At 39.7% G+C, this 27,320-nt stretch overlaps 1 protein-coding gene across 1 annotated transcript; it reads right to left on the reverse strand.

The window, feature by feature from the left end:
• Positions 1–3,686: 3,686 nt before the first annotated feature.
• Positions 3,687–27,226, reverse strand: LOC115613680 (plasminogen-like). The gene is made up of 19 exons (XM_030499501.1): positions 27,125–27,226; positions 23,778–23,913; positions 21,585–21,691; positions 18,862–18,976; positions 17,940–18,079; positions 17,233–17,353; positions 16,994–17,112; positions 15,976–16,138; positions 15,253–15,383; positions 14,334–14,499; positions 13,346–13,512; positions 12,335–12,483; positions 10,690–10,783; positions 9,050–9,170; positions 8,256–8,330; positions 7,754–7,894; positions 6,335–6,441; positions 5,323–5,468; positions 3,687–4,579 (listed from the first exon to the last, which is right to left on the reverse strand). The coding sequence occupies exons 1-19, from the start codon at positions 27,171–27,173 to the stop codon at positions 4,418–4,420; spliced, it is 2,409 nt and encodes an 802-aa protein (XP_030355361.1). The 5' UTR covers positions 27,174–27,226; the 3' UTR covers positions 3,687–4,417.
• Positions 27,227–27,320: the final 94 nt, after the last annotated feature.

A 27,320-nucleotide genomic window follows, 5' to 3' on the forward strand; every position in this document is an offset into this window, starting at 1 on the left:
AGAGGTACTATCCAGCTCAGTGAGCTCTTATTTATTTCTTCACCTATTTGAGCCATTTGTTTATTTGTGTTAACATATACCTTTGGGTGGGGAGGGTTTGACACAGTACTGCTCTTTTAAAATTTGGATGGCTTTGAGGAGGAGAGGATGAGTATTTCAACCTGTTTTCCTTTGTCCCTGGACAATCTGGAAAAATAGAAGATCTGGTGGCTCAGGAAGGAGGGTGCTAGTCAGGACAGCTCTTTCTTTGCTTAGGAGGGATGGGAATCAGAGGTGTGCATCAGGAAAACCTTGCCCTGGTCTGATCCTCTCCCCCAGCAAGCCTCTGCCACAAAAGCCCTGCTTCCCTCCCTGTTCAAGGGCTTTCTGAAACGTGGGGGCAGTCCTCCTCCTCTCCTTCCCAGGGCTTTATGTAGGTGTCACATCCTACACAGAGCATTAGGTCTCCCCCCAGACTCAGCTGGGGTTCATGGCCTGTCCCCATTATCCTGTCCCATGGCCAGGGACTCAATATCTCCAAGGGAAGGGCTTCTGCCTGCTCTTCCTGTCAGGTGCTTTTCCAAACCTTCCTTTCAAGAGCATGCTGATGTTTTCCGTTCTAAAACATGCTTTCTGCCCATCTATACAAACCAAATTCCCTCGCCCTGTCCACTGCCAGGGTGACTTGCAATTTATCTTCTGTCCATCATTATTTGTCATCTTTCTGTCTTGAAGATAAATTATTTGGGTTATTGACAGGGATGTTAAGTTGTCTTGGAAAGATGGACAGGGATGAGAAAAGATCTTTAGTTATGGAGCAAAGTGTTAACTGGTCCTGACTGTTTGAAGCTGACGTCTAGCAGAATAGCTTGAATCTGTGTCACTGCAAGCAGATAGCAGGGACAGCCTGCCTTCCCTTTCAACTGTATGACCTTCTTCATCAAGCACTGGGTCCTGGCCATTGCCAGGTAAATAATACACTCATTGCAGTGAAGGACTTGAAAAGATGTGGTGTTCAAAAGGCATTCTGTACCAACAGAGAATTAAATAAACAGAAGAAAGCCAATGAGCTCTTGTAAAGGACCTTATAAGCTCAGAAAAGAACATATTTGGCATAAGCAAATATAGGACTGGGTTTTGAAGGCTCAGACCACAAATGAGTAGTGCTAACATTACAGTCAGTACAGCGAAATGACTGCTGCTCCAGTCTCATCATCTTAAGAGCACGTACAGGCAGATGCCTGCACAGGGGATTTCCTGTGGTGAGGCATTTCAGCAGTTGTTGACTCTCGCTGCTTTTCCCAGCAGCTGCCCACATGACCAACTCTGCAGGTAGAAAACAGGACCTTTAATAGTAATCTTGGTCTAATGTTTGCATACTTTGACCAGTTGGTGATAAAAGGGTATCTTTCAAGGCTGTTTCTAACTTCCTCTGAAGTATAGTTAAAGGTCAATGGGATGCTTAGCAAAAGTCACTGGCAATTGAAAGATATAAAAGTAAACAAGCGTCTCATAATGTATCTAACTAATTGGTGATATCTAGAAGACTGGAGCTACTGCTTCAGGGAGAAGACTTCTCCTACACCAATGTGGCCTTCTGCAGACAGCTGAAGACACGCTCCAGGACTGGCTGGCAGAGGCCAGCCCTGAACTGGAAGCTGGGAGCTTGGCCTGACTGCGTGCCGTGTCTCAGTGCAGGAGGGGAGCACAGAACTCAGGCTTGCCTGCCTCACATACAGACAGCCCAAATCATAGGCATGGCCCTTGGAAAGCTTGGGTGAGGAGACCAGATGCAATGCTGTATGAGCTGAGTATCCCTTTCCTTTAAATGTTTCTTCTTTGTGAATTTTAAATTTTTTAATCAGTGTTTTAAACACTACAGCAATCTGAGAAGGACCATAGAGATCATTTAAAACTATGGCTTTCCAAAGAAATGTCAATATTATTTGTCAGTTGCTGCTGTTTGTGGACAACTAGAATGTGCTGAGATGTGAGACACACAAAGACTTGTTTCTGACCTTTCAGACTGTGCTTTGTATTGCATGGCGTCATGGGTTGCCAAGAACAGAACGTAAGTGAAATGTTTCATATGTAAAAAGGCTAGTAGCAGTGTCAGAAGTTTGGATGTATTTATTCATTTTGTAAAGGACAGCAGGAAAAAGCCTGTGTATGTGTTTTGATTTCTAATATGATAGTACTTAACAGCTTCAGGTAGTGGTTGTACTTGGTAATGTCTCCTGTGCTAACTCTTACCCCTAACAGGGGAAGCCTAACAGAAAATCCTCCCATCTATGTGAGATGTTTGTTTAAAAAAGTTACTCTGAATTCATATGTGCCTCAAACCACTTAATACACTGAGTCTTATAGTGAAGTCCTACAAACTTCTCAGAAGGCAAAGCTGCGTTCTCCTAAACTGCATGGGTTGACACTACAAAGGCTGTTGGGACCCAGCTCGCTCAGTAAGGGGCACCTCCTCTAGGAGTGACCAAACACTGTCAGCTATAGTTGTCTTGCATGTGTTATACTTTAGAGGCCCAATGACAGATGTGATGTGCATAGCAGACAAAGGATCACCTTACTATCACCAAAGAGACACAATCAACATGACTGCAGAAACCCAGAAGCTATGCTTTTCCTGCCATCAAAGAAGTTTCTCAGACCAGCAAATGGGTCAATGTGCTATTCGCTGCTGCCATTAAATTTGACAGGTTACTTCATCTAGTCTGTATGAGTGTTTAGTCATAAGTGGCAATTGTTATTGCTGCTGACACTCTCACAGAAGGAAAAGATCACAATATACACCCTTGAAAAGGTTAAGGGACTTCTGTAGCCACTCAGACGTTTCTGGCCAGTTTGGCAAGGACAGCTGGGATGAGTTTGTCTGCCTAAAAGCCAGGTATTAACCATGCCTGAAAGGGTTCCTAACTGAAGAGCGTAACAAATAAAAGATCAAGCTGCAACACAGAATTTCTGTTGTCAGGGAAGTATAATGCAGACTTTTTGGTTGGCTTAATGATCCAGATTAGTAGATATGGAAAATATGCAAGAGGATATTTGAACTCAGTGAATCCTCCCTAGCAGAGAGGTCACTGGGGAATGCTTTGTCAGAGCTGTTCCTGCCCAGGAAGGCAGTGCCTGGGAGATCATTGCTTCTTCCCAGAATCAGACTCCAGGTGTAGAAGCTGCAAAAGTTGCCCTGCCACTTAACTGTTTTATAGCTCCTATCTCCCTTTAAATATATGGGAGAAAAAACTCCTAGGATGCAACCCATCCCTCTTGTAGGTACATGCATACAAAAAATGGAAAGACAATCTAAATTAAACAATGTGCAGCTTGGCATGCCTGGGAGTGGACCTCTGCACTGCAGAACATGAACAAGACAAACCCCACCCCGGGAAGTAGCTCTGTCACTTGAAGAACACTCAGCACACAGCAGGGATGAGGGAAGCCCATGCAGAGCCAGGGCTTCTCAGGGTCCCTAGCTGATATGCAGGGGGTGCAGGATAAGAGAGGAGGTTCACAGTTAGCAAGTGTTTAACTTTGGCAACTGCGAGACAAGCTTTCCCTGGAAAGCATTTCTAAAGGTGTAAGTTTTCACTTCCTATAACCACAGGCATGTGTACATAATTTTCTCTTGGAGAAGAAGAATGTACATGTAGAGGTTATACAGTGAGATAAAGCGATATAGTGAAACAAATGGGTATTATGGTCAACAAAATTTTATAATATGTTAAATTCATTGCCATTACTTGCTGTAATGATTGACAGTTGTTCTCTGTCTTCACTATGGACTAACGTTGGGATGAGACTATTTTTTATTCACTGTTTTATATCTTTGATGCAATATTTGTACTTCTGCTGACGCACAGATTTACATGTCAATAAAAAATATGACAGTACAAACCAAATGTGTTTGCTTCTTTTTTTTTTTTTCCCATCCCATGTATTTAGTGCTATTGGATGTATCTAATAAAACTGTATATATAAGATATGTACAATGAGATTCTTCTTTGGTTTGTATCATTAAATTGGTAAGAGGCTCTGAAACTCATAGAAAATGAGAAGTATCCTCCTTTCTTCATTTGTTGGAAGCACAACATCTTGGGAAAGTCAGCATTAGAAGAAAAGGTTATTGTAGAGCCTAACAGAAGATTGAAATGCAGATGTGCAGCTACAGTTGAAGTTGGGATTTTTGACACCTATTTGAGAGGTGGGTAAGTATATCATCAAACATAGCAAACAACAGAATATCTAAAAAGAGGGTAACACACTGTCAGTTGGGTTTCTTGGCAATATCTGTTAATTTATAGCAATTTAAAATGGATGATCATATTTATTTTACTTTCTTACGAATGATTGTAGTTTTAATATTGCACTTGGAATCCTGTATTTCTAACGTGCACGCTGCTTTCCAGGAGAGGGCAGTCCATACCCAGGATCAATTGCTTTCCATTACACTCTTAATCCAAGGAATGTAAGCGGAAACTCGAACGTAAACACCAGGTTTCATGGGTTGGGCACAGCCAAGGCCCCAAGAGGTGACCCCATGTTGGACAAATTTATCTTGGTCCTGACAGACTAGAGGTCCTCCACTGTCCCCCTAAACAGAGAAAGAACAGGATGATTACTTCATGGACAAACCCATGTGCTAGAGTGGCCTTCTTACAGGAGGCACAGAAACAGAAGTATTTCTCACATGTAAGGACTGCACAAATTATAGGAAAACACTGGAAATCTAGCTAGAGATGAGTTCTCTATGCATGTTGTTGTATACTTTTGTAAAGTCATCTCTTCCTCCCACCCAGGTATTACATTCAGTTTTGAAGAAAGGGTGTTTGGTGAGAAGGAATCTGATTGCCATTGGTAACTTAAACTGTACTTCCTCCCTCAGTCTCTTCTCTGAGGTGTTCACAGCTTCCTTCTGTTACTAGATTACCCAAGACCAAGTGAACGCATGCCTTCAAGCCATGGCCTGTTTGCCCCAGTGGCTTGTTTGCCTGTCACAGTGCTTGTGCATAGGGTAGCTGTGCTGTGTTGGCAACAGCATTGACCTGTTGGTTGGGGGAGGCAGTCTGCTGTTCTCACACTTCTTTATAGAGTAATCTCTAGCTTTTCAGGGAGGAAAGTTTCCATCTTGTTTCAGTATGTTAAGCTTTTCTAAGCCTTTTCATGTATTCAAAGAAACCGAAGAACCCAATTTCAAAACCTAGACTTCTGAAGAAAGCCTTCATACCACATTTGTGTGATGAGCTATTGCCAACCGTATTCTTCCTTTTCAGCGAAAGGAAAGTCCAGCGTTTGAATGTGCTCACAACCAACTCTGATGCTCATAGACTTTCTTACCTGGCAGCTATCTGTGCCACCATTAATATTGCCAGCACAGAGCTCGTGGGTTTTGACTCTACCATTCAAAAATTCGGGGCGGTTGCATATTTTATTCTCGATTACAGGGAAGCCAGTTTCCTTTAAGATGCCATCACCACCAGTTCCTTTGCAAATAAAAACAAAACCAAAACGCAATAAATGACAAAGTTTAAGGAACATCTACACAAAACAAACATCAAGATATGGATAAGCAGTAAAATAAGCATAGTGTTTATGCATTATGCATATACTTTCTATCCATAATATGATGATATGGCAAAATCAGTAAGCATTATCAGTATTATGGTACTTGTCACCCTCTACCACCCATCAAAATCCATGCTGCACTGATTGACCTTCCTGCTCCCACAGTACTTCCATATGGATCCAGTAGTCACTGATGTTTGTGGAAGTCCTTACCAAGCTGTTCTATTCCTGTGTATCTGAGTTTACTCCTCTGTGTAAGAAGGCAGATTTGAAGTAAACAGTTGGGCAGAAGCAAGGAGGCAGAGAAGGTACTGATGCTCTTATCAGCCAAGACAGAGTGGGAGGTTTGAAAATGGAAATTACGTTTATATTTGTGTGAGATGTAAACGAGGCTGGTTGAGAGAAAAAAAATCATTCCAGAGAATGAGCAAACTCACCTTTATGTGATTAGAAGGTTAAGAACTCTAGAAGGATTTCTAGACTAAATCTAGAAAAACTTTCCTGCTGACTTTGTAAAAGTCTACTTTGGGGAAAAGCAGAGTGGACTGAGAGATAAGAGTTAGCAAATACTTAGGTCTGATTCTCCTCCTTTAATATTGTTTAGGGAGTTTAAGTTTACAAGGCTCTGAATGATTTAGGAGAATCTACATCAAAGGGAGACAGTGGAAAGAATGACAGTACCTGATGAATTAGGTATGCATGCAAGCTTGTGTGGGGTGGTTTGGATACAAGTATAAATCAACCTCCAAACACAGAGCTTTCAGATGTGTTAACGCTGTCTCACCTTTTGTATCCCCCCAGCCTGTCACATAGCACTCCTCTCTTCCTCCTAACACAGCATTTTCTTTTGGCAAACAAACTGGGATTACATGATCATTAATGATTGCTGGGCTGAAAGAAACAAACAAACAGACTCATACAGAACAATCATTAGCATATCTATCCCTGATAGCGCCTTCAAGTTTCCAAAAAGATTTTATATATGGTCAGCCTTTTTTCTTTGAAATCCTGAGCTTCACGGAATCATAGAATCTTAGAATGGTTTGGATTGGAAAGGCCTTTAAGATCATCTAGTTCCAACCCCCCTGCCATGGGCAGCGACACCTCACACTAGACCATGTCGCCCAAGGCTCTGTCCAGCCTGGCCCTGAACACTGCCAAGGATGGAGCATTTGCCAGGTAAGGTTTTTCCCCTGATGTGCAAAACTGCTTTTCTTTTAGTCTCTAATCTCTCAGAAAGTGACCCATGAAAGAAAAAGATCTGAAATGGAGAACAGTTAGAGGCTTGTGATACTAAAATTACTAACATAAATGACAGAGAATTCTTTGACTTTGGCTAACGCATAGCCAAAAAAGTTCATTACAAAATTACTTAGGGGTATGAATTAGTGATATTTAACACATAGATATCAGCTTACTCTGTTTGCCTCCAGTCTGACTATTTATTAATCACTTTCAAACTGGACATTTAGCACACAGCAGAACCCAAGTCAGTCTGACTTGACTTTGTATGCAGCTAAGGCTCTTCTCAATTAATAAGCTACATTAATTGTGCTGACCCTGCATCTGTTTTGGACCTGCATTGCAGCCACAGAAATCAAAGCACAAGCACCATATATTCACATCTGCTTGCAGCTGTATGGACATATTCCTTTTGATTGCACATTGCCTTGGCAAGAGTTTCAGATGAATGGAAACAGATACAAGGGCATCCTGGCCATTGCGTCAAATGTGCGTACTGTTTATCTGCACACTGGACAGACTTGCTGGAAGAAGAAATGTCCCCACCACAGCATAGAAACATTATGAGGTGATATCATGCTAATACGGCAGCTTTCAATCCTCTTTACCTTATCAAGGTAAAAGCATGTAGAAACACAGCCTGAAAGCTCCGCTAGGCATTACCTTGTGCTATTTGGCTGCCTCTGACTCACTTCCCAGCAGCTGGCACCCACTGCCTTGCCAGCCTGGGTCACTGTCCCTAGCCGTCCTCCCCTCCCAAGGCATCCCTTTCCCTTTCTGAAGCCCTGCAGCTGAATAACCTTGTTTTCTGCTGGAACTTCTGCAGAAAGGGAAAAAAGATTCCCTTAAATCACTGATTGAACACAGTGTGTACAGAAATATACATTTCCATGGCACCAACAACCACTATTTAGTCAACTTGTCCCATCAGAATGAAAGGACACTTCAGGTGAAAGGGTACCTGCTCAGTTTTAGCAGAGCAATGTCTGCCCTGTATGGCTCCTTGAACAATTTCTCAACATCTCGTTTTTGTACTGATGCCTCCAATGCTCCTTCTCTGTGTAATCCAAGGTATACTTTATATGCAGATGGCCTTGAGGACCTATTGGAAATGATTGCACATGGTGAGCTGACAAACACACACCCAGGACATAGACCACTCATACGTTATTTGGCACCTTGTTCTGGCAAAGCCAGGAAAATAAAGCCAGCTTTGGCACAAACTTCATTTCTTAATTGCTGTTATGGCACCTGAAATAAAGTTGGCAAAAGTTATCACTATCTCTCTGTTTCTTCAGTCAAAACTCTGCTTTAATGAATGATGACTAGACTTGGCTCAGTTCCCAACTGCTGTAATATGAGTTGAGAGACAGCTCAGATTAGTCATTGGGTCCATTTTGTTTCTCCTTTGATATTCTACCTGGTGTAAGAAAATGCTGATGCAAGCTATAACAGATACTTACTTTTCTAAGCAGTGAGCGGCCGTAAGAACCCACTGAGGGTCTATCAAAGTTCCCCCACAGAAATGCAGGCCAAAACTGAAATAGAGCAAAAAGGGATGAAAAAGGCATTGGTTTAAGGTGAGGAAGTTAATTCTACTGTAGCTCAGGAGGTAATCTTTCTAACATGTATGCCTTTACAAACTAAAAGCATTGTTTGTTCCACATTTTCATTAAGAAACAGATTTGCTTGAACAATATTTATTACAGCGATGGTAGTGTTGTGTGGACATTTTTATAAGGCCTTGTATGAAAACACTTGGATCTTTGCTCTAAACCAGTATTTCTGTTCCTGGAAAAACTTCTGTGCAGTGAGGTATACCATTTTAGAGATTCTGACTTTTATCTAGCTGTGATCATAGTCAGAAAGCTCTGCAACTGGCCTCGATTCCTAGTTTTGCTCATAACTTTGCCAGCAAGATTACATGGAAGGACTGATCAAGATCCGTACTAGCCGTACTTCAAAGTGTTGTTTCTACTCATAGGATACTATGAGGATACTCATAGAATATAGTGACAGATTTAAAATCATTCTGCCTTTTATTGAAATTAGCAGTTGTATAGATTCTATAGGTATTTATCACAAAACAGAGCATTTTTGGTTGTCTAAATTACCTTCTTTAAGTACACATAATATAACCTTGAGCCATTTTTAAATTAATATAAAGTTTAGAATGCTGTGAATGCATACTTTAACATCCTATAAGAGGCAAAGTTTCCTTGCATGTCAAGTTTAATGTAATGGGGAATGGCCATACCTTGTTCGGAGACTGATTTGCCAGGGCCAGGAGTGTGGGTTCGAAATACACCCAGCAACAATCCTTTGAGCACACAGCTTTGGTCTGAACTTGGATTTTCCACACTCATACTGGGCAGGAGCTACAGAATAAGGGGTAAAAGAAAAAATAACCACTGTAAGAAACTTTAGTGTTTTTGTCATACATTCAGTGTGAACTCAGAAAAACTAGAAAGTGAGCCTGTTGCATTTGTCACTTCAGCTTTTGATTCTCTGCAGGCAATTATATACCATGCACCCCCTATATTTTATTAGGTTACCTTCATCTGGAACACTTAAAATGCCTGGTAATTTTTCTTTCATAAAACCTGCTTAGTGGTCAGCAAATTACACATGAATAAATCCACAGTCAGGTAACAAAAAAATTAAAAAAAAGAAGAGGAAGGAGAAGGAAACAGAGAGAAATTAATTCTTCTAACTTCTTTAAATGGACTCTTACAGATACCAGCAATGCAAAAACTGCACTGACGGCAGTTTTTAAATTAATCTCAGTGGTACAGCACATGAAATTCAATCACTGTCTCTGTGGAACAAAGTTTTGTCCACTCTTATCTTAGTACCAGGATCTTTTGGTACTTCAGATGTCTCCGAGTTATTAAGACTTGGTAGCTCTTACTTAGCCATGGGAAACTGACTCTTATCAACAAAGAATCTAGAATTTGTTGTCAGCAAACGGAACTAACTGATGAAGATGAAGGTAAAAGCCACATTTTCATTGTTATTTAGCTGAACATTTGAACAAAAAAAAGTATTAATTTTAAAAGAAATGGGGATCCTATAATTGAATATCTATATGAAAATGCCATTTTTTAACCCTAGAGTCCCAGACCAATACTTTCAATGCAGTAGTATTTTTACAGTTACAGTATGTGCATGTTATAGAACACCTTTCTTTTTCTTGTTCGCTCCATTTTGGGGTTTTGATCAGAGCACATTTTCTGCTGAGAGAATAGAGCTCCAAGAAAGTCACCTTTTTTTTGAGTGGGAACTACTCTCTTCCCTGCATAGTTTTTGTTGTTGATGGACACAAAAGGACTTGAAACCAAAATGTTGTAAAATGCAACATCATTTGTTGCACCACCTCATTCGTAGTACCGAACGGCTTGATTACTAGTAACAAAGACAAGGGCATTTGGTTAAATATTTTGGTCTGGATGCACTTTCCAGACATCTGATACAGTACAGTATCAGAGGAGGGGAAATCTGTTTTACATCCAGGACAGAACCAGAGCTACATGAGCAGGGGTCGCAAAAGTTTTGCTGGGATAAAAACATTCCTTGTTGAGCTACACACACAGTTATGCCAGGTGACCAGGCAGGAGCAGGGGAAATCTCCACAGGAACAGTCCTATTTTGAAACACATCACAAAACCCCTATGAGCTTCACTGGGCTCCAGGTACACCTGGGGTTTGGGGCTTCCAAGGAATAAGCACCATTCTTAAGACTTCAGACACAGATTTTGAGCACCACTTCTCCACAGCCTTAATTTCCAATCTAAAGCTATTGCTTCCATCAGTCTTTCAGATTAATCATTGAATGTCCTCCAGTTGTCATAAAAAGTTACAGGAAAGGGAAATACTAGTCTTTAAAGGAATAATTACGGCACTTGGGAATGTCACAGTATTCCCAGGCTTTTCTTGGGTCTGTTGTGTAGCACCAAGGTCCATTCACGTCTCCATCAGGATTCCTGCAATACTGTAACAAAGAATAAAGACACCAGCTATTAACCAGGGGACAAAAAAGCCTACTAATGTATGCTTCAAAATAAAATAAAATATTAAAAATATTTCTTTTTACTTCCTTTCTGATAAGTGATTTCCAATTCCTTTTGTGAAAATTTGTTTCATTTTTCTATTTGCTTTGTGAGTTTAGAAAAAGATAATAAAAATGGAACTTTTTCAACCTTCTTCACCTAGAAAGCTTCACTAGTGCAAGCTTGGACCTCTGAGCTCTCAGAAAATAGAAGATCTTGACCTAGGATGGGTTTTTTTAAGCACTAAACTGTCTACTCATGCTTCCATTGCAGCTAGTATGAGCAGTAGGGCCAGCCCTGAGATCTTCTCACACCTGCTCTGGTTGCATGGGTATTGCATAAGCTTCTCTTGCATAACTTGGTGATGCTTATGAGTCTCAGAGGCAGCGGTGCAGTGCTCACCCTGATGTGGGGTGCTTGGTTAGCTAAATCACTCTCTATGTCTTACTGGCCACATTGACTGATCTCTGTTCAGCACAGACACCTCACACAACTGCATGCTACCGGATATTTTTCTAGTTCCCTTCCCTACTCTGAAATATAACCCATATCTTAGGAAAAAGAAGAAAATATTTGCTTCCCTTCCCAAGAGGTCCTGACAAATGAGAGAACCAAAAAGTTATGACAGGCAGTTTTTTGGAGGGAGTTTCCCCAGTTCGAGCTGGAATTCAATACAGGGTATGTGATACCATCAGAGAATTGACTAAAGCAAACTTTAAAATCATTTACCTGCAGAAAAAATAGTTCAAGCTGGCAGAATCAAAAAAGCTTTTTGTATTACAGACACATCTTGCCATAAACCAGGCAAGTATTGTATGTGGGATATTCCAAGTCTAGAGAACTAGTGACGGGTACATGGGCTAGTACTAGGGAAGATGGTAGTGATACAGGATGGGTCAGATTCATGTATATCCTTGTATGATGGGCTGCAATGGGAATTGGAGGGCTGGAGGGGGAATTAGTAGAGGACAGGGGCTGCAATCCGTCAGCTATATATCTCAAGGAACTTGCATTGAATATAGCAACCTGATCTAGTGGATGTTGTCCCTGCCCACGGCAGTGGGGTTGGAACTAGATGATCTTTAAGGTCCCTTCCAACCCAAACCATTCTACGATTCTATGATTGGATCCCTTGCCGCCTCACTCACTGTTACTACTGAAACTTATGACCCCAAGTGCTCCTTCTTGGCAAAGGCAGCAGATATGCTGCCTACAGACCAACTCCAGTTAGTCCTCAGTAGTGAGTTGAAGCAAGTGCCATTTGAAGCCCCTTGGCTGTGGTGCAGAAATGTTCAACAGAGCTTCTGGGCATCTGTGTGTCCCACAGAAGTACAGACTGCTCATGTCAACAAGAATTAGCATGATTGGGTTCTTGGGTTGAGCTAAAGAAATAAACTAATTTACAAAGACCTAGCATGAAATTCTTGCTGACGGACCATGGAGAAGATAGGCAAAGCTCAAAGACAGCAAGTATTAAATGGACACCTGCTTACATTTTTATCCAGGCCTGCTCCTGGATGAGTCATGGGAGTGAAATAGTCATGGCTATGAGGTTTCTGAGAACTCCACTCTTGGCAAGTTCTGCCCCTTGCAGTTTTTGCCACTGTCCCACGATAATCTTTACCATCACCATTAATGCAATCTGTGAAGAAAATGGAAAAGGAAATGACTGTTAGCTGTGAGTTAATGGTCCACGTCCATACGTGGTGGGGAAGCAGAAATAAATGTGAAAAAATACTACTAGGACTTACTATGTATACAAGGAAAGAAGGACAACATCGTGACGATGATGGCTAATAATCACATTTTAATCTCTTTGTATTTTAAAGAATTTGTTCTGAAAGTCAGAAATCAAAGCAGCTTAGATTGAGTTGACCCCTCTGACTCCAGAAGTGAGGACCACAAAGACCATGCTCTCATAAAGTCTTTTTTCCTTATGGACACTGATATCTGTTCAAGGCCACATTTTACAGTAGGTAAAAAGCAGTAATATATATTTAGCCAGAATTATTAACCTTCTAACACAAAGAACGTGTCATAACAAAAAAATAAAAGTTGCAGATCTCTAACCTTCTACTGCATAACAAAGTTGCATCTGAACTGAATTGAAAAAGCCAGCTGTCCTCTGGTGGGAAATATGAATGCATGGCACAGGAAAAGACTTTTTTGGAATAGTTGCCAGCAAAGTACCATCACCTCTGTATTTGCTGTCATTGCCAGCAGCCCTCCCACAGTACTGCGGAGACTACTAGCCACATGTTTCCTTGTGCTTCTAATATTGCCAGATGTAGTAGATATAAGATGTGATATTAATCTAAAATCACCCTGCTATAAAATTCTACAAGAAAGTTCAGAAAACGAAGAGAGTGGATACAGTATTATATTAAATTCTATAATTATCTAGAGTTTCCTGTGTTTCATCCTCATTCAATTCTTGATGCCATTTCCATAAAAACCAGCTTGCTGGTTATGAGCATTTCTGGGGAAGATGAAAGTATTCTCACCAGGATTTGGCTCCAAAGTTGTCTGAGGAGGCTTTGGTAAAGTCACTGATACATGGTCATCACACTTCTTCAGATCACAATACTCCCATCTCACCCTGGGGTCTGTGGTGTAGCACCATGGGCGGCTATCAGCATCTGGGTTTCTGCAATAGTTCTGCCTCAGGTCCCTACAAATGTAAGCATATTATATTCCCATCCATGCCACTGCTCTGAGAACCTGAAAGAACATTTTAGAAAGCAGGTATGCTACAGAGTTAGCACATATCATGTGTCATGTACAGTATGTGACAGAAATCCTTTTTTCAGCATAAAGTAATCAAGAAACGTACACAGAATATTTAAATATGCCAAATACTTATTCACTGATTAATGCTTATAGTAGAATACTGTTTACAAATGCAGATAAATAAATGCACATACGTACATTAAAGATGTGATTACTTTTACTTTTTCAAATACATTCATAGAATCATAAAGTCAACAAGGTGGGAAAAGACCTTCAAGATCATCAAGCCCAACCCATTACACCAGGACTGCCAAGTCCACCACTACTAGCTTTTAAGAAGAAACAGGGTTTTTAAATAAATAAAAAAATAGTAAATATTAAGAATAAGAAAATAGCCTATCACTTCCTCAAAGCCCTAATGAACTGCAGAATGGGAAGCAAACACTTGAGCTCATGAATAAGCTCATGTATAGAACAGTTCATTTCAGTATAAGGAAAAATTTCTGGTAATTCTTAATTCCTTTAAAAACCAGGCAGAAATGCATAATTAATCTAAAACATAATAGTGACAACTGTGATTTGTTTCAAGATGAGGTTAGTGGAAAATATTTCCATACTAAAAAAAAAAGAAAAGGAAGGGATTATTTTTATCAAGTATGCTGCCTTCCCAGCTTTAAAATCATTGTTATGAAAGATGGTGCAAATCAAAACAAGTTTATGAATACTCATCTGACGAAACACGGAAATGGGAAATACACATACGCATTTGGGAACTGCTCTGCTGTTTTATTGTGTCGATGTGGTGACATTGAGCTCCAGGCTTGACATTTCTTTCCCGTGAGAGTGAAAGAAGCTGTGCCACGGTAAGTCACACCATTGCCTTGATAGCATTCCTCAGTAATTTGAGCCTGCTCAGGCACATCAACAGCTGTAGTGAATAACAGAAACCAGTCCCTTGCATCTTAATACATTGATATTTATACATAAGCATAAGCATTTCTAACAGAAAACAACAAGCCAGAGTATTTCACTAACAACCACAGCACACTCTCTGTAACAGAATCCTTCTCAGACTGTAGATCAAAACGAAGCTTTCAAAAAATGTTTGTAAAAATTTAATGATGTGCTAGATTAAAAGCACTTGTACATCAATTTTACTGTCCTGCATGGGGGTTTATTTCAGCTGATGATCCAAATAGTTCACATATGGATCAAAACTTCTCCACGATTGGGGAATGTCTGTGGTTTTGTCATGGATGCATGTGTGGAACAAGCCTGCCTTGTGTACAGAGAATTTTCTTTTGACTGTTTTTTATGGAGTCGTGTTTCAGTGCTCTGAAATCATCTTGGGTTTTGCTTTGAATTCAGTTTTCAGGATGTGATGCTAATTAACTTTTCCATGGAGCATATAAAAATTTTTAAGTGGAGTGAACCACTACTTGGCAAAGGAAAAGACCTCTGTTACTGCAATTTTTCTTTAGCTGGGTCAGTAAGTGACTTAAAATCTTCTGCACTTATCCACCAGACTGAACATTCCAGCCTGGGCTCCACAGCAGGCTCAGGAGTTCAACTGATACATAGCAATACTGGGAATGACAGCAATAATATAACTGAGCACCCAAGATTTTAACAAATAAACCATGATGACCCTTCACTTCCAGATGTCTCCTGTGGTTCTTACCAGGGGCCTCTGCCTCTGTCCCATCACAGCGGGGAATGGTGCAATATTCCCACCTGGCAGTTCTGTTGGTAGTGTAACACCATGGTGCCTTCTCACCGTCAGGATTTCTACAGTAGTTTTCCTCTAGGTTCCTGAAACAGGAAACTCTGCTAAGAAAAGCCGCTCATGGCAACCTAAGTTATGAACAATAGGAGAATGTACCTTGCTGTCTAGTTTACTGTTGTATTTACTGATGGAAACTTCTGCTGTCATTTAGTGATGCCATTTACTAGATGAATAATTGCAACGGACTAGTGTTTGGATGTGCTAAACCAGACGCCTGCTAGATTGCTAGAGGAATTAAGAGCTTGTATTTAATGTTTGAGGCCAAGAGCAACTCAGCAGAAACATAGGGTGAAATAATCTAGCCTCAAGGAAATATCATAGTTGTAAGTTTCTTACTCCACATTGCTTTACCTGAGCAACAACACGGTAAAAGGATGAACTGGTGAACTGAAAAGGGAGAAAATTGATCAAGCAGACCTTGAAAGTCAGAACTGGGGAGACACTAGTATCCAGGAATGAAGAAGTGAACAAGAAGAAATGTGCCAAAGAAATGTAAAAGATGGAATCCAACAGGTGATGGATGCTGTTGCAACTTTGTAATATAGTTGAAGAAAAATGAAGTCATTCTGTGCCTTGGTACTTCTCATGCACACTGAAAAATGAAGAGGTTTCACTTACTTGCAGGGATAGTTTTCAGGAGTGCGAGCATGTCTGTGAGGATATTGAGAGCTCCAGTGCTGACAGGTATTTCCTGATTCTGTAACAGATATTGTGCCTTGATAGTCTTCTCCTCTTCCTGATAGACACTGACGCCCTGGTGCAGGAACTGGTGGAGGTGTTGCTATTACAGAAAAAAGAACTGAAATTAAGGAGTGCCTTCTAGACATAGTAAAAAACAAAAGCAAAACCACTCTGAGCTTTATAATTAAGCAGGCTTTTCAGCTTTCTTTGCAGGTAAATTTTAGAGACCAGAATGTTTGAAAAGTCCAAAAGGTAGAGAAAAGGTCTAAAAATATCTTTAACTTTTCTTTCTTCCATTTTAACATCTTCATGAGCAGTCAGACTGCCAGAAGGTTATTTGCATCTACCCTTTTACAGCAGCCAGGACAAAGCTGGAAGGTGAACAAGTGTTAATACTGTGAAGAAAACTGGAGTGAAAGTGGCAGGCACATCAGTGATAGGTAGAGGTATGGGTGCAATATAAAAGAGATGTACTCTAACTGGTGAGAGTTAGAGACAGCAAGGATGAGGTCTAATGAGAAGCCCCAAGGAAAAATGTCATAGCAAGGACAGGTCTTCAGGGGGAAAGGAAATTGAAAAGGTAGAGAATTGAATTGGAAGAGCAAAACAAAAGCCAAAAGATTTTCAGAAAGAGTGAAACTGTTGGACATGAGAAGAGGAACATCAGAAGAAATATCAGAACCACTGAAAAGACTGGTCATGGCGAAACACATTGAGGGAAATGTGCTCCAGTCAAAACCATTGGAAATTACTATGGCAGGAATGTCTATCCTCAAAATAGTGATCAGAGGTTAATTTCAAGATTATTTATTTTCTTCTTTGAGATAGAAGTCTGAAGTCTTTTATTCTTTTCATCATCTTTGGGGCCTCTTTTATTTGTTCTAGCTCCTTGCACCACCCTGAATGGAAGCTGTCTAGATGTCTTTTTGTCTAGAAGTCTAGAAGTCAGACTCACTGCAACGAGGAATGTCACAATATTCCCAGCGTTTAGTGGGGCTGGTAGTGAAACACCAGGGCCGAGGTTCACCATCAGGATTACGGCAATAGTTCATCTTCAGATCCTTCTCTGGAAAACTGAACAGGAAAACAATTTTATAGAATGTCACTAGTGGCTGTAACAATTATCCTGTCTGGGGCAGGGTGGTCTTCATGCCACCATCGACAATAAACAACCCATCACAGAATCTGACTCACTTTTCTGGAAGGTATCCATGTGAGTGAGGTTGCTGCGAGTCCCAGCGCTGGCACTCAAGCCCAGACATTGTTGTTGCAACTACTCCTTGGTAGTTTTCTCCACTGCAGTGCATGCACTCTACTGTAGGAACAAGGTACAGTGATGACAAGAAAGAAAGAAAGTCCTTGAGCAACTGTTGCATAAACACTCATCTCACATGAAGCTCAAGACCCTGACTAGAGTGGAGGGCTGAAGGACAGTCTTTTTTTGGCAAAGTAAAAGATTATTTTTCTTGGTAAGATGACTTGAACTAATAGATCATATTTATAGTATTTCATTAAAAAACTCAAACCAGCATTATAGACTATACCTCTTAACAGAGCTAAATGAAAGTTATTAAACTGTAATCGAAAATCTGTGCTTTGCAGTGGTCATGTCTTATTGAGTTTTGCACTATCAACTGCCATTTAGTTCAATCCTAGGATTAAGGTATGTGAATACAGTCATATTACATTTTTTATCTGGGAAAAAAAAAAGACCTTATAGGTGTTTTGGGAGTCTTTTGATATCTCCCTTGTTGGTGTTGAAAATGTCTTTGGAAAGTTTCAGGTTGAACTAAAATCAAGTTTGGAACAAATACTCAATTAAAAATAAAAATATCTGAATGACTTTATATTCTTGAACACATCTTCCAAAAAGGGAAAGAAATCAGTATGTGTATACTGACCTTCACACTCTGGGATGTTACAGTAATCAAATCTGGTGGCAGGATCTGTTGTGTAACACCAGGGTCCCTTTTCATCATTATCGGGATTCCTGCAGTAGTTTTCCTCCAGTCCTGTATTGGGGTATTTTTCAGGTGTGTAACTGGAACAGAATTTAAATGGGATTAGAAAGTAATGGAAGTGTTGCAACTGTTCAGCTGAGATGAAATCTTTATCTGAGGACCATTCTGTAGACATTCATTAGATGTCTCCTAATTGCTACTGTGTGCCATTGCTGAAGGATTAGTCATGCCATAGCTATAGATGTCAGGAAATATGTTGCCTCTAAGGACAGTCATGTCTTTAAAACTTGCATTCACTCCACATATTCAGTTTCCAGTAATTTTTGCTCAGCTGAAGTACCATGTAGCATGTAGAGAAAAGTCTCCTCTAGGACATGTTCCCTAGGAGGTGCAATGAGAAGATACTTGCTGAAATATGAAAGTTGTCTGTAACTTGAATTGTATGCCTTCTCAATAGGAGGTTACTGAATAAACCCACTTGGGTGTTTTTCGTTAAATACAAGAAACACTACCCTGACAATTGTCTATAGATTCACTGATAAAATGATGTACCTCTGACTCATCTGCTGCATGTTATACCTTTAGTCAAAAGAAGTTCTTGCCCTGGTGAAAAATTCTTATTTCGAAATAATGCTTCCCTGTCTAGTGTTTTGCTCATGTAAGGACCACAAATTTAAATGTAACTGCCAAGACTGACAATGTCTCTATTGATCATTTGGCCCTTATTGCAGGCCTCTGAGTTACAACTCAGGTCAGAGAATTATCTTATCCTTGGTAAGTGTAGAAAAATATTTTATAAGAAGACTTTGAACACCAAACAAGTTACTTATAAGATATATAAACATATATGAAAAGTCCTTACTTTGGTTTATGGGGGGCATTATCAGCCCACTTCTGGCATGGCACACCTTTCTGAGTTTTGGCTTCTGTTCCTCTGTAATCCACTCCTTTTCCATCCTTGCACTCCAGAAGATAAGCTGAAATGATATGTGTTTAATTAATCAGTATCATGGCATGTCCATTGCATTTTGATACATACAAAATCCATCTTCATGCTAATATATTTAAATACATTTGGTCATATTTTGACTTTCTTATGAAGTCAAAAATAGACAACAGATGACATTGTTTCATTAAAGTTCACCACGTGATAAATGAGATTTAATTAATTAATGATATTCTAAAGCAATGACTTTCTGCTGCACAAGATAAATGGAAGGTGTATATTATATATGCTTTTATATTCTTAGATTTTGGAGCTTAATAGTACCCTCATGAAAAAAAGAAAAAGTGAAAGGATTAGCAATGAAATCTTGTCTCTATATAAGCCAAGGGGAATTTTAATGCTGAAAAAGCCTGCGGTTTGTATCAGTTGCCTTATAAACATTAAATTATTTTAAATTATTAATAATTAAATTAAACGAGAGCTGAAAGCTCAATGTTGTTCTTTTTTTTTCCCAGGAGGAGGGAGCAATCACAACCCCATTATGATTTTCCTGGGAGGACTGAACAGTCACCTTTCCCAGCAAAGAACTGGTAACTGCAAGGGGAGACCAGGGTTGCAAGGGGCATCTCTGCAAAGACCAGCAGAAGGAACTTGTGTCTTGGCATGTTCCCTCAGAGCTTCCATATCTGCAGTCTGGGGACAGCCACTATCAGGCAACATGTCCTCTGGCTTGGAAAACTGAACAGGAAACTCATTTAATATTTCTCTGCGCACAGGATGTATTTCATCAGCCAATTTCTCCTTCCTAGCTGTAATGAAACAATCTGTCTTTTAGGTTGTGGCCTGGCTTGTCCCAATGTCTTTAAGTAGTGTCCAAATCAGATACTTGTGGAGACTCAGTTTTGCACCTGTTTTTCTCAGCACCAAAGTCATATCAAAGCTAACGTACAAGCAGAAGATTAACATAAATATGGAGAAATGATGTCATTTTACACAGATCTGTCTTGTCAAAATTTAAAAGAACTAACATTTGAACCTGAAATAAGGTTGAGCTCTTCTGTGTGCTGATAGGTAGTTTAGATCTGGATATATAGATGAACCTTTAGGCACATCTTTATTTCAATGTATACATATGGGCAAGTTTACTCTAGAAAATTTAGTTGAAAGCCATCTGAATCCCCCAATTTTGCAAAAAACTAGCATTAAAAACTTCAATAACTGCACATTGAATCAGCCAAGTTCTGACTCTTTTTGTTTGCATAAACTTTTGACCATTTATATAACCATAAAGGTTTTATCTGTCTGATGACAAATTACTGACTTTGATCCCCAAACTCAACCCATGTCACTTGGGATAACTATTTACGAACAGATATGTGGATAACAATTCCCAAATGCTAGCTTTAATTCTTATTACTTTTTTTCTATAAGTTAGAGGAGGTTAACTTTCTCTTCACACATACCATAGAAAAATAAAAAGGTATGAATTTTATACCAATTATAATATTTTCTTTGAATGCAATGATAAAGAGCACTTAGGTCTCATCAAGTAATTGCTTCAACTGAAAAAAATAATGTTGGTTTCAGCAACAGTATTGCAAAAGCATCTGGGCATGCGAAAGGAATTTCCTTGAAGTGTCAGGGCAGCAGCAGCTGCTGGAGATAGTGATGTAATCTGACTAGGTAAAAGCTACGTTTTGTAAGAATTGCTTAAATGGATGTTATCATTAGAGAACAACACAATGAAACTTATATTACATAAAAAATAAAACACATTCCTTCTTCCCTGTATATAGCAAGAGCTTTGTGCTTTATTATGCAATTCAGAAATAGTGTTAAAACCCAATTTTTTGTCTGCATCTGTCATAATGTGATAGATTTTTAAAAGAGATGACGAAAAAATTAGATAGTTGCCATTTCTTAAAGACAGGCTTCCTATTTTCAGAAAGAATAGGTCAAATGCACTTTAATCAAATAATCCTCATCTATGACAAAAATGACCTGAAATAAAGCATGTACAACAGAATAAAAAAATTCACCATGTCAATTAATCATACCGTAAAAATATAGATGAGGATAAAACTTTCACCAAGTTAATTAACTGAAGAATACAATCATCATGTCCCACCCAAGTAAACTGAATTTTTTTTAGTGATGCAAATGACATTATTTGGTAGTTTCCATCAGTTTTCTTTGGGCAAAGGTCTGCCTCAGAAATCACTGCAGCACAAGTAGCTGCTCCTAGTACCCTCAGCAGAGACGAGGAAATGTTTTAGGTTATTGGCTTGTTTAAAAGGAGAGAAGGAACCCTTAGGCACCTCCATTAGTCCCAGCATCTTCTGTGTTCCCTGAGCAGCAGTTCTCTTTTCTGCCTGTGGATCCTAGAATATAGGTAGCAGGAAAGATGCCGCAGCACTAATCTGGTGCTCCAGATGGTACTGCTGCTATACTAGGAATGCGGCAAAACCCAGGCATTAGGTATGGGCTGACCTACCCACTTCATCTCACCCAGGAAAGCTTAGCCCATAAAATAGGGTTATGTGAGTCCCACTGGAAGTAATACAAAAAAGTGAAATAGTATAAAGAAGTTAAATAATAATATATTTCAGTGAAATAATATAAAAAAGACATAGACATACCTCTTTTTTCATAAAGAACTGCGTTTGTTCTTCTGAATAGCACTGCTGTTTTGGTGTTCTCAGCCAGCGTTAAACACTGTTGGTCTTTACTGGTGAATAAGAAGGCCCTGTTGAAATCAAGAGGAGAGAGCAATGAAGAAACAATAGCCAAATGTGTGCGGTAATTTCCTGAACACCTTTTCTAGTATTCACTTATAATTTTAGTAAGCACTGCACTTCCGTGATGTTTAAGATTGAGCATTGTTTCACAAATCTCCAAGTATTTAATCTCTCATTTTCACTTTGACTTCATACCAAGCTTAGGCTGAAAGGGAGCTACATGAACAAATTATGAAAAGGGATAAAAAAAGGAGGTTTACAATGTGTCAGAGACTGCAAAGAACATGCTGAAGAGGATATATGCACAAGGGACCTTGACCTTATTTCAAAAAAATGAGTGGTCATTCCATGAATGAGACATTCTACAGTATTCGGCAGTCACCAAGAAACAGGTAAAACACACAAGCCAGGAACTTATATTACTTTGTGGTAACTGTTTTGAGTCATCACACACAAAACAATGTAAACACTTTGGAAAATGCTGCCATTTGTCTTTTCAGCAAGTGCCTAGTCTGTAAGTCTGCAGAACAGGAGCGGATGGTATAACCTTTACAATAACATTTAAGGAAAATTCCTGACAGGCTAAGCAATTTCTACAGCTAGCTTTTCTGAACTAAAAAAAAGGGCAATAGCAACATAGCATTCAGTAGGTAGATCTGTACTGGGAAAGCAAATACTGACAAAGCCCATTCTGCAGCCCTGTGACCAACGGTCATGGTCCCAGCGTGCCTGTACTTCTAAGTTCACACAGCCTCTCCCCAAAGGAGAGGGATCACGTCTGAACTTACTACTGACAACCATGTCCGTGAGTTGTCTGGGGAGTGCTGGTTGTCCTGGGTTGCAACTACACTGAGGACTGTTCCCCCCAGTCCAAGCCCAGCCCTCAGTAATGTTACATTTATAAGTAGGAGTGTAGTTAACAAGTATGGTCCAACACCCTGCTATGGTAGGATAACAAGTATGAAGTATTAATCTGAACTCGTTGGTCTGAAGCACTAATGTGAAGGTGTTGCAGTGAAGGCCTGGCCTTAAACCTCTGCCTAACATCTACCTTTCTTCCCCCAGATCCTTCCCTGCCAGATAGCATCTGTCCTTTATTGATTGTAATAGATCTCACCTAATTAATTAGGGAGGCAAGGACAAAACACCCGGATGTTATTTCCAGTGATGGTAGTCTCAGACCTGGGGCAGAGGCTAAGGAATGATACTGTGTCTGAATATGGCACAAAAGGGAACAATAATCCTCTGCAAACACTAAGTATATAACCTGAATATGCAGACCTGCCCTCTCTGCCTTCTTCCCCACTCTCCTGAGCCAAGTAAGACTGAAGCTCTGCCCTCCTTTTGTGGTTTTCAGAGAAAAGAATCAGATCAAAGAGAACATGTGGTCAAAGAGAATAGCCAGCAAACCCCTGCCACCTTTCAGAGTTACACCTCTTTAAAATAAGCATCATTTTCCCTTTTGATTTAAAACACAAAGTTACAAAACATGTTCAAAAAGTCATCACCAGGGTACCCCTGATGGAGAATCAAGTGCTGGAAACAGCCCTGGAGACAGTCAATATTCTAAGTTCAAAAGGCATGCTGCAGAAGTAGTAGATCAAGAACTCATGAAGATTAGAAGAGAAAACTTCCCCGCCTCATTGGTGAGGACTGCCTCCCACCGCAGTAATGGATGTCTCTCCTCATTACTCCAGTTACCTATTGTACTGCTGAAGCCTTTGGCTTTGGCGCAGAAGCCTTACGCTTAAAGCAATAGGCTCTCCTGAGGCAGGAGCCAGCGCAAAGGCCCATGGTAAAGACTGGAAGCAGGGTTTAGGATCATTAAGATTTCTATGGCTGTCTCTTTCTCAAAGTAAAAAGAAGTTATGTAAGCTCAAATTCTAGCAAAATTCAGAATAATGGATGTATCAGCAAGATATTTTCATTCATATGTCCCAGGCATTCTATTTCTATACATCTTTTGTTTTTTTCAGAAAACCTCAGACATGCATACTCCTAAGAAATCCCTCAAAAGTTCAGACTACTGATAAACAAGTCAGACTGCTCCATCATCTGCAATGAAAGATATATATGGGGACCAGTGGAAATTACCTGCAAGTAAATTTAGTTTCAGTTTCGCATTGTTCTGCACATTCTTCATTACTATTTGTCTTATAAATTTGTTTCCTTGGGTTAAGCAGCCAAGCTCCCTCTGTTTTCACGTAGCTGTCTAGTATGCTTCCTTGCACTAAAAGGGAAAAAGAGAGGAAGAGGTGAAAGTGTGAATGCTGATACAACTTATTACAAACTTTCACATTAAATTCTCACCTAGTTGAGAAATATCATCACTTAATTGCTGGAATAATTGGGTTAATGGTAACAAAGTATGGGTAAATCTTGCCTTCCTAGTATGGTAAAGGGTAGTGTCACTGAAAACCTCATGTAAAGACAGGACAGAGAAGCAGCTTGAAAAATGTTTTGTATCATTCTAAAAGTCAGAATAAGTTGCACAGTCCTAGGACGTAAAGTGATGGGAACCAAGATGATGCCCAAGGAGTGAGAAAAGTGAGGTATTTCAGAAAGAAAGTATTGCTCGCCCATACTTTGCAGAAAGTGGACAAATGGGACTGAAGAAGGATGTGAAACAATGATTGTCCATTGCTGATACCTACCTATATAGAGTTGGCTTCAGGTATATGAGCCACCCTGTAACTGACTCTTTTCAAATGCTCTTGCTTTTGTGAGAAATGAGCCATCCTCAACCACTGGGGTTATCACTGTGTTCATCTTCAGTTTATAGTTTTTGTAATAATTCTTTATTGAACTTCAGTTATAATCAAGGCAGCAGATGTTGCTCTTCATTGCAGTGAATTAGCACAAGACATTAAACTAGTAAACAAATTCGCCTAACAGCCTGTGGGCTACAGCTGCATGTGAAATATGTAGGACACAAAAAATTACAGCTATGTTTAGTGGTAAACTCCAAAAATGTTCAAGTACAATTCCTCTTGTAAAGGACTTTGCCATTTAGTAGTTTCTTTTTCCGTTATAGGTATGTAGTCTTTGAATGCTTAGCTATAGTTCACAGCACTGTGACTTTCATGACTTCCAGCTGCAGGGCCACAGAGTTGCATGAGTCCTGTGATTTTTACAGTTTCTGTATCAGATGAGCATACCACTCTCCTGACATATGTCTGGCTCTGGGAGTTACGTGTTCTGTGTGATTTCAACCCCAAACAGACAGCTGATCCATGGTCTTTGCCACACATCTCAGTCCTGCTCTGTGCCCTGATTTTGTGCCTAGCTTCACTCAGTTGCTGAATAAAAAAGCATACAGGGTATGAACCAGACCCTGGCTTTCTCCCTCATGTGTAACAGCCGTGCTGAAGAGAAGGACTTATTCTTTCTTCATGTTTTTCTGATCCTTCTTTCTCAGCCATAGCCCAACGCCAGCAGGGAGGATAGAAAGCAGCCTTGTCCACTCAGACCCACATCCTCTAACTGAGGGTCTCCATAGGACATTACTGAAATGTCTTTCAGGTGGATGAAGTCAACTACTCTTCCCTTTCCTGAGTAACACTCTTTTGTGGTGTGAAGCAAGCTCATATGCCTCCTGGTACAGTCAAATTCCATCACCTGAGTGCTAGCTCAGCCTCCGGTTGAGTATTTTCTTTAAGATCATTTTGCACCTACAAGATAGAACTGATAAAACAGGCACAAAGGCCAAATTATGCTTCCTCTCCTATCACTTCAAACCCAGAGAAACTACTGGGTGTTTTTTTCCTGCACGTAAACTAGGGAAGATTTTAAACCTAAGGGCTGAAAGTTTAACAGTCTGCATGAAAGAAAAGAATGGCTGCTAAAAAAAAAAAGACAAATTGAAAAAGGATATAATAAAACTTCATGTGACAGGCACAGAAATCACTGAGTCCATTAGTTATTTCACAACAAAAGTGACATTAAGAAGAAATGAGTTTTGAGAGAAAACATTAAACTGGGTTAGAACAATATCGTAGAGATGCTGCAATGTTTTCCACAAGGACAAGAAATACAAGTAAAGAATTCCTATTATGATACAGCTTCCATGCAACCTTAATTCTGTTGTGTTTCGACACTTCACAATAATATTGTCATTATAATTACAGCATTTAATTTTTAAAATATTGACAGGGCCATAACTGATTTGCATCATAAAAATATTTCCCTCCATTTCTGTTGTAATTCCATGGCAGGGCATAATACTCTAAGAAAAAATGAAAACTTATGCAAGCTGGATAAAAATGCACTATATTTTCTTTCTAACTTTTCCCCTATGTCTAAGGAATTTTTCAGTGTTAGAAAGATGTATTACTGCCTTATTCAGAAATACAAATATTTTCCACCATTTGATAAAGGATTTGCAGACAAAAACAGGCTTGCAGATACAAGCCCAAATCCTGTATTTTCCTCCCCCATATAAAATTCTTACTTATTTGAGAAGTGTATTTGATTTGAATGAGGCTGGTTTTCTGCAAAAATAAAGCTTAGAAATTAGAATTTAAATTAAGATGACGATTCTTAACCTTAAATAATACCTAGAATTTTTTATGCTGGGGCATATAAAATGCTTTTGTATTTTATTGGGGGTTTTTATATGTGTTGACACATTCATAACTGTATTTTTAACTGCAATCACAACAGGCTGTGTGGTAATACAGAAGACCCGAAAGATGCGCCATCTGAATCCAGTAGTTCATTGAAGTTTAGTTTTCAGAACAGAGAATATTTATTTGAGATTTCTGTAAGAGTTACGATCTAGTGACCCAAAAAAGATATATGTAAAGAGCCTTACTCAGTTGTGTGTTACAGATTATTTTGTACTATCTTCCACAAAATAGTATTGCAACACTAAATATACTGCAAAAACTAAAGCTGAACAGATTTGGGCCTCCCAATCACATAGCATTAAGTTTCCTGTTAAGATTGTGGCTATGAAGAAGACTGAAACTCCAGTATATAGAACAATTTTTCCTTTTCTTTGTGATTTTGTTTTTCATAATGCATTTACAAATTTTAAAACAATCAAAATAAGGATCACAGTACTTGGCAATAGCAGCGAAAAAAAACAACTCTACGATAAAAGGCTCTTGAAATGAGAGACAGCCATGTCTTTGTAGCAAGCCTTTGACAGGCTGCTTTCCAAGTGTGCCCCCATTTCTGGCAATTGGGTATGTCTGCAGGGAGCCATTAGTTCCTCACACAGACACCAAGGCTGTTGCTCTTCTGATGTCTCTAACAAACACAACACTGGAGCAACCACAGCTCTTGCTTTGTTCAACAGCAGCTCTTTCTGGCCAGGAAGACCTAAATCCATCACCGTCCCAGTAAGTGATGACACAGAGAGTTGGGGACCTGCCTTCCCCAAATACAAGTGTGTAGCCCCCATCTTACCTGGGCAAGCAGAAGGCAAAAACTCTTACCTGAGATGATCAAGAAAAGAAAGAGAAAAGCGGCTTTGCTAATCCTCATTTTGGCCCAGTTGGTGGGTGCTGGAAGTTGTGTGTGTCAGTGCACAAAGTTTTATTGACTCGCACTGCAGTGAGGCAGCATCAAACAAACAAGGCAGGTAGATGAAGTTAATCATTGTCCCATGCTGTGACCCCCTTTACCGTAGTG

Source organism: Strigops habroptila, chromosome 10 (assembly GCF_004027225.2).
Source record: "Strigops habroptila isolate Jane chromosome 10, bStrHab1.2.pri, whole genome shotgun sequence".
Taxonomy (NCBI): Eukaryota; Metazoa; Chordata; class Aves; order Psittaciformes; family Psittacidae; genus Strigops; species Strigops habroptila.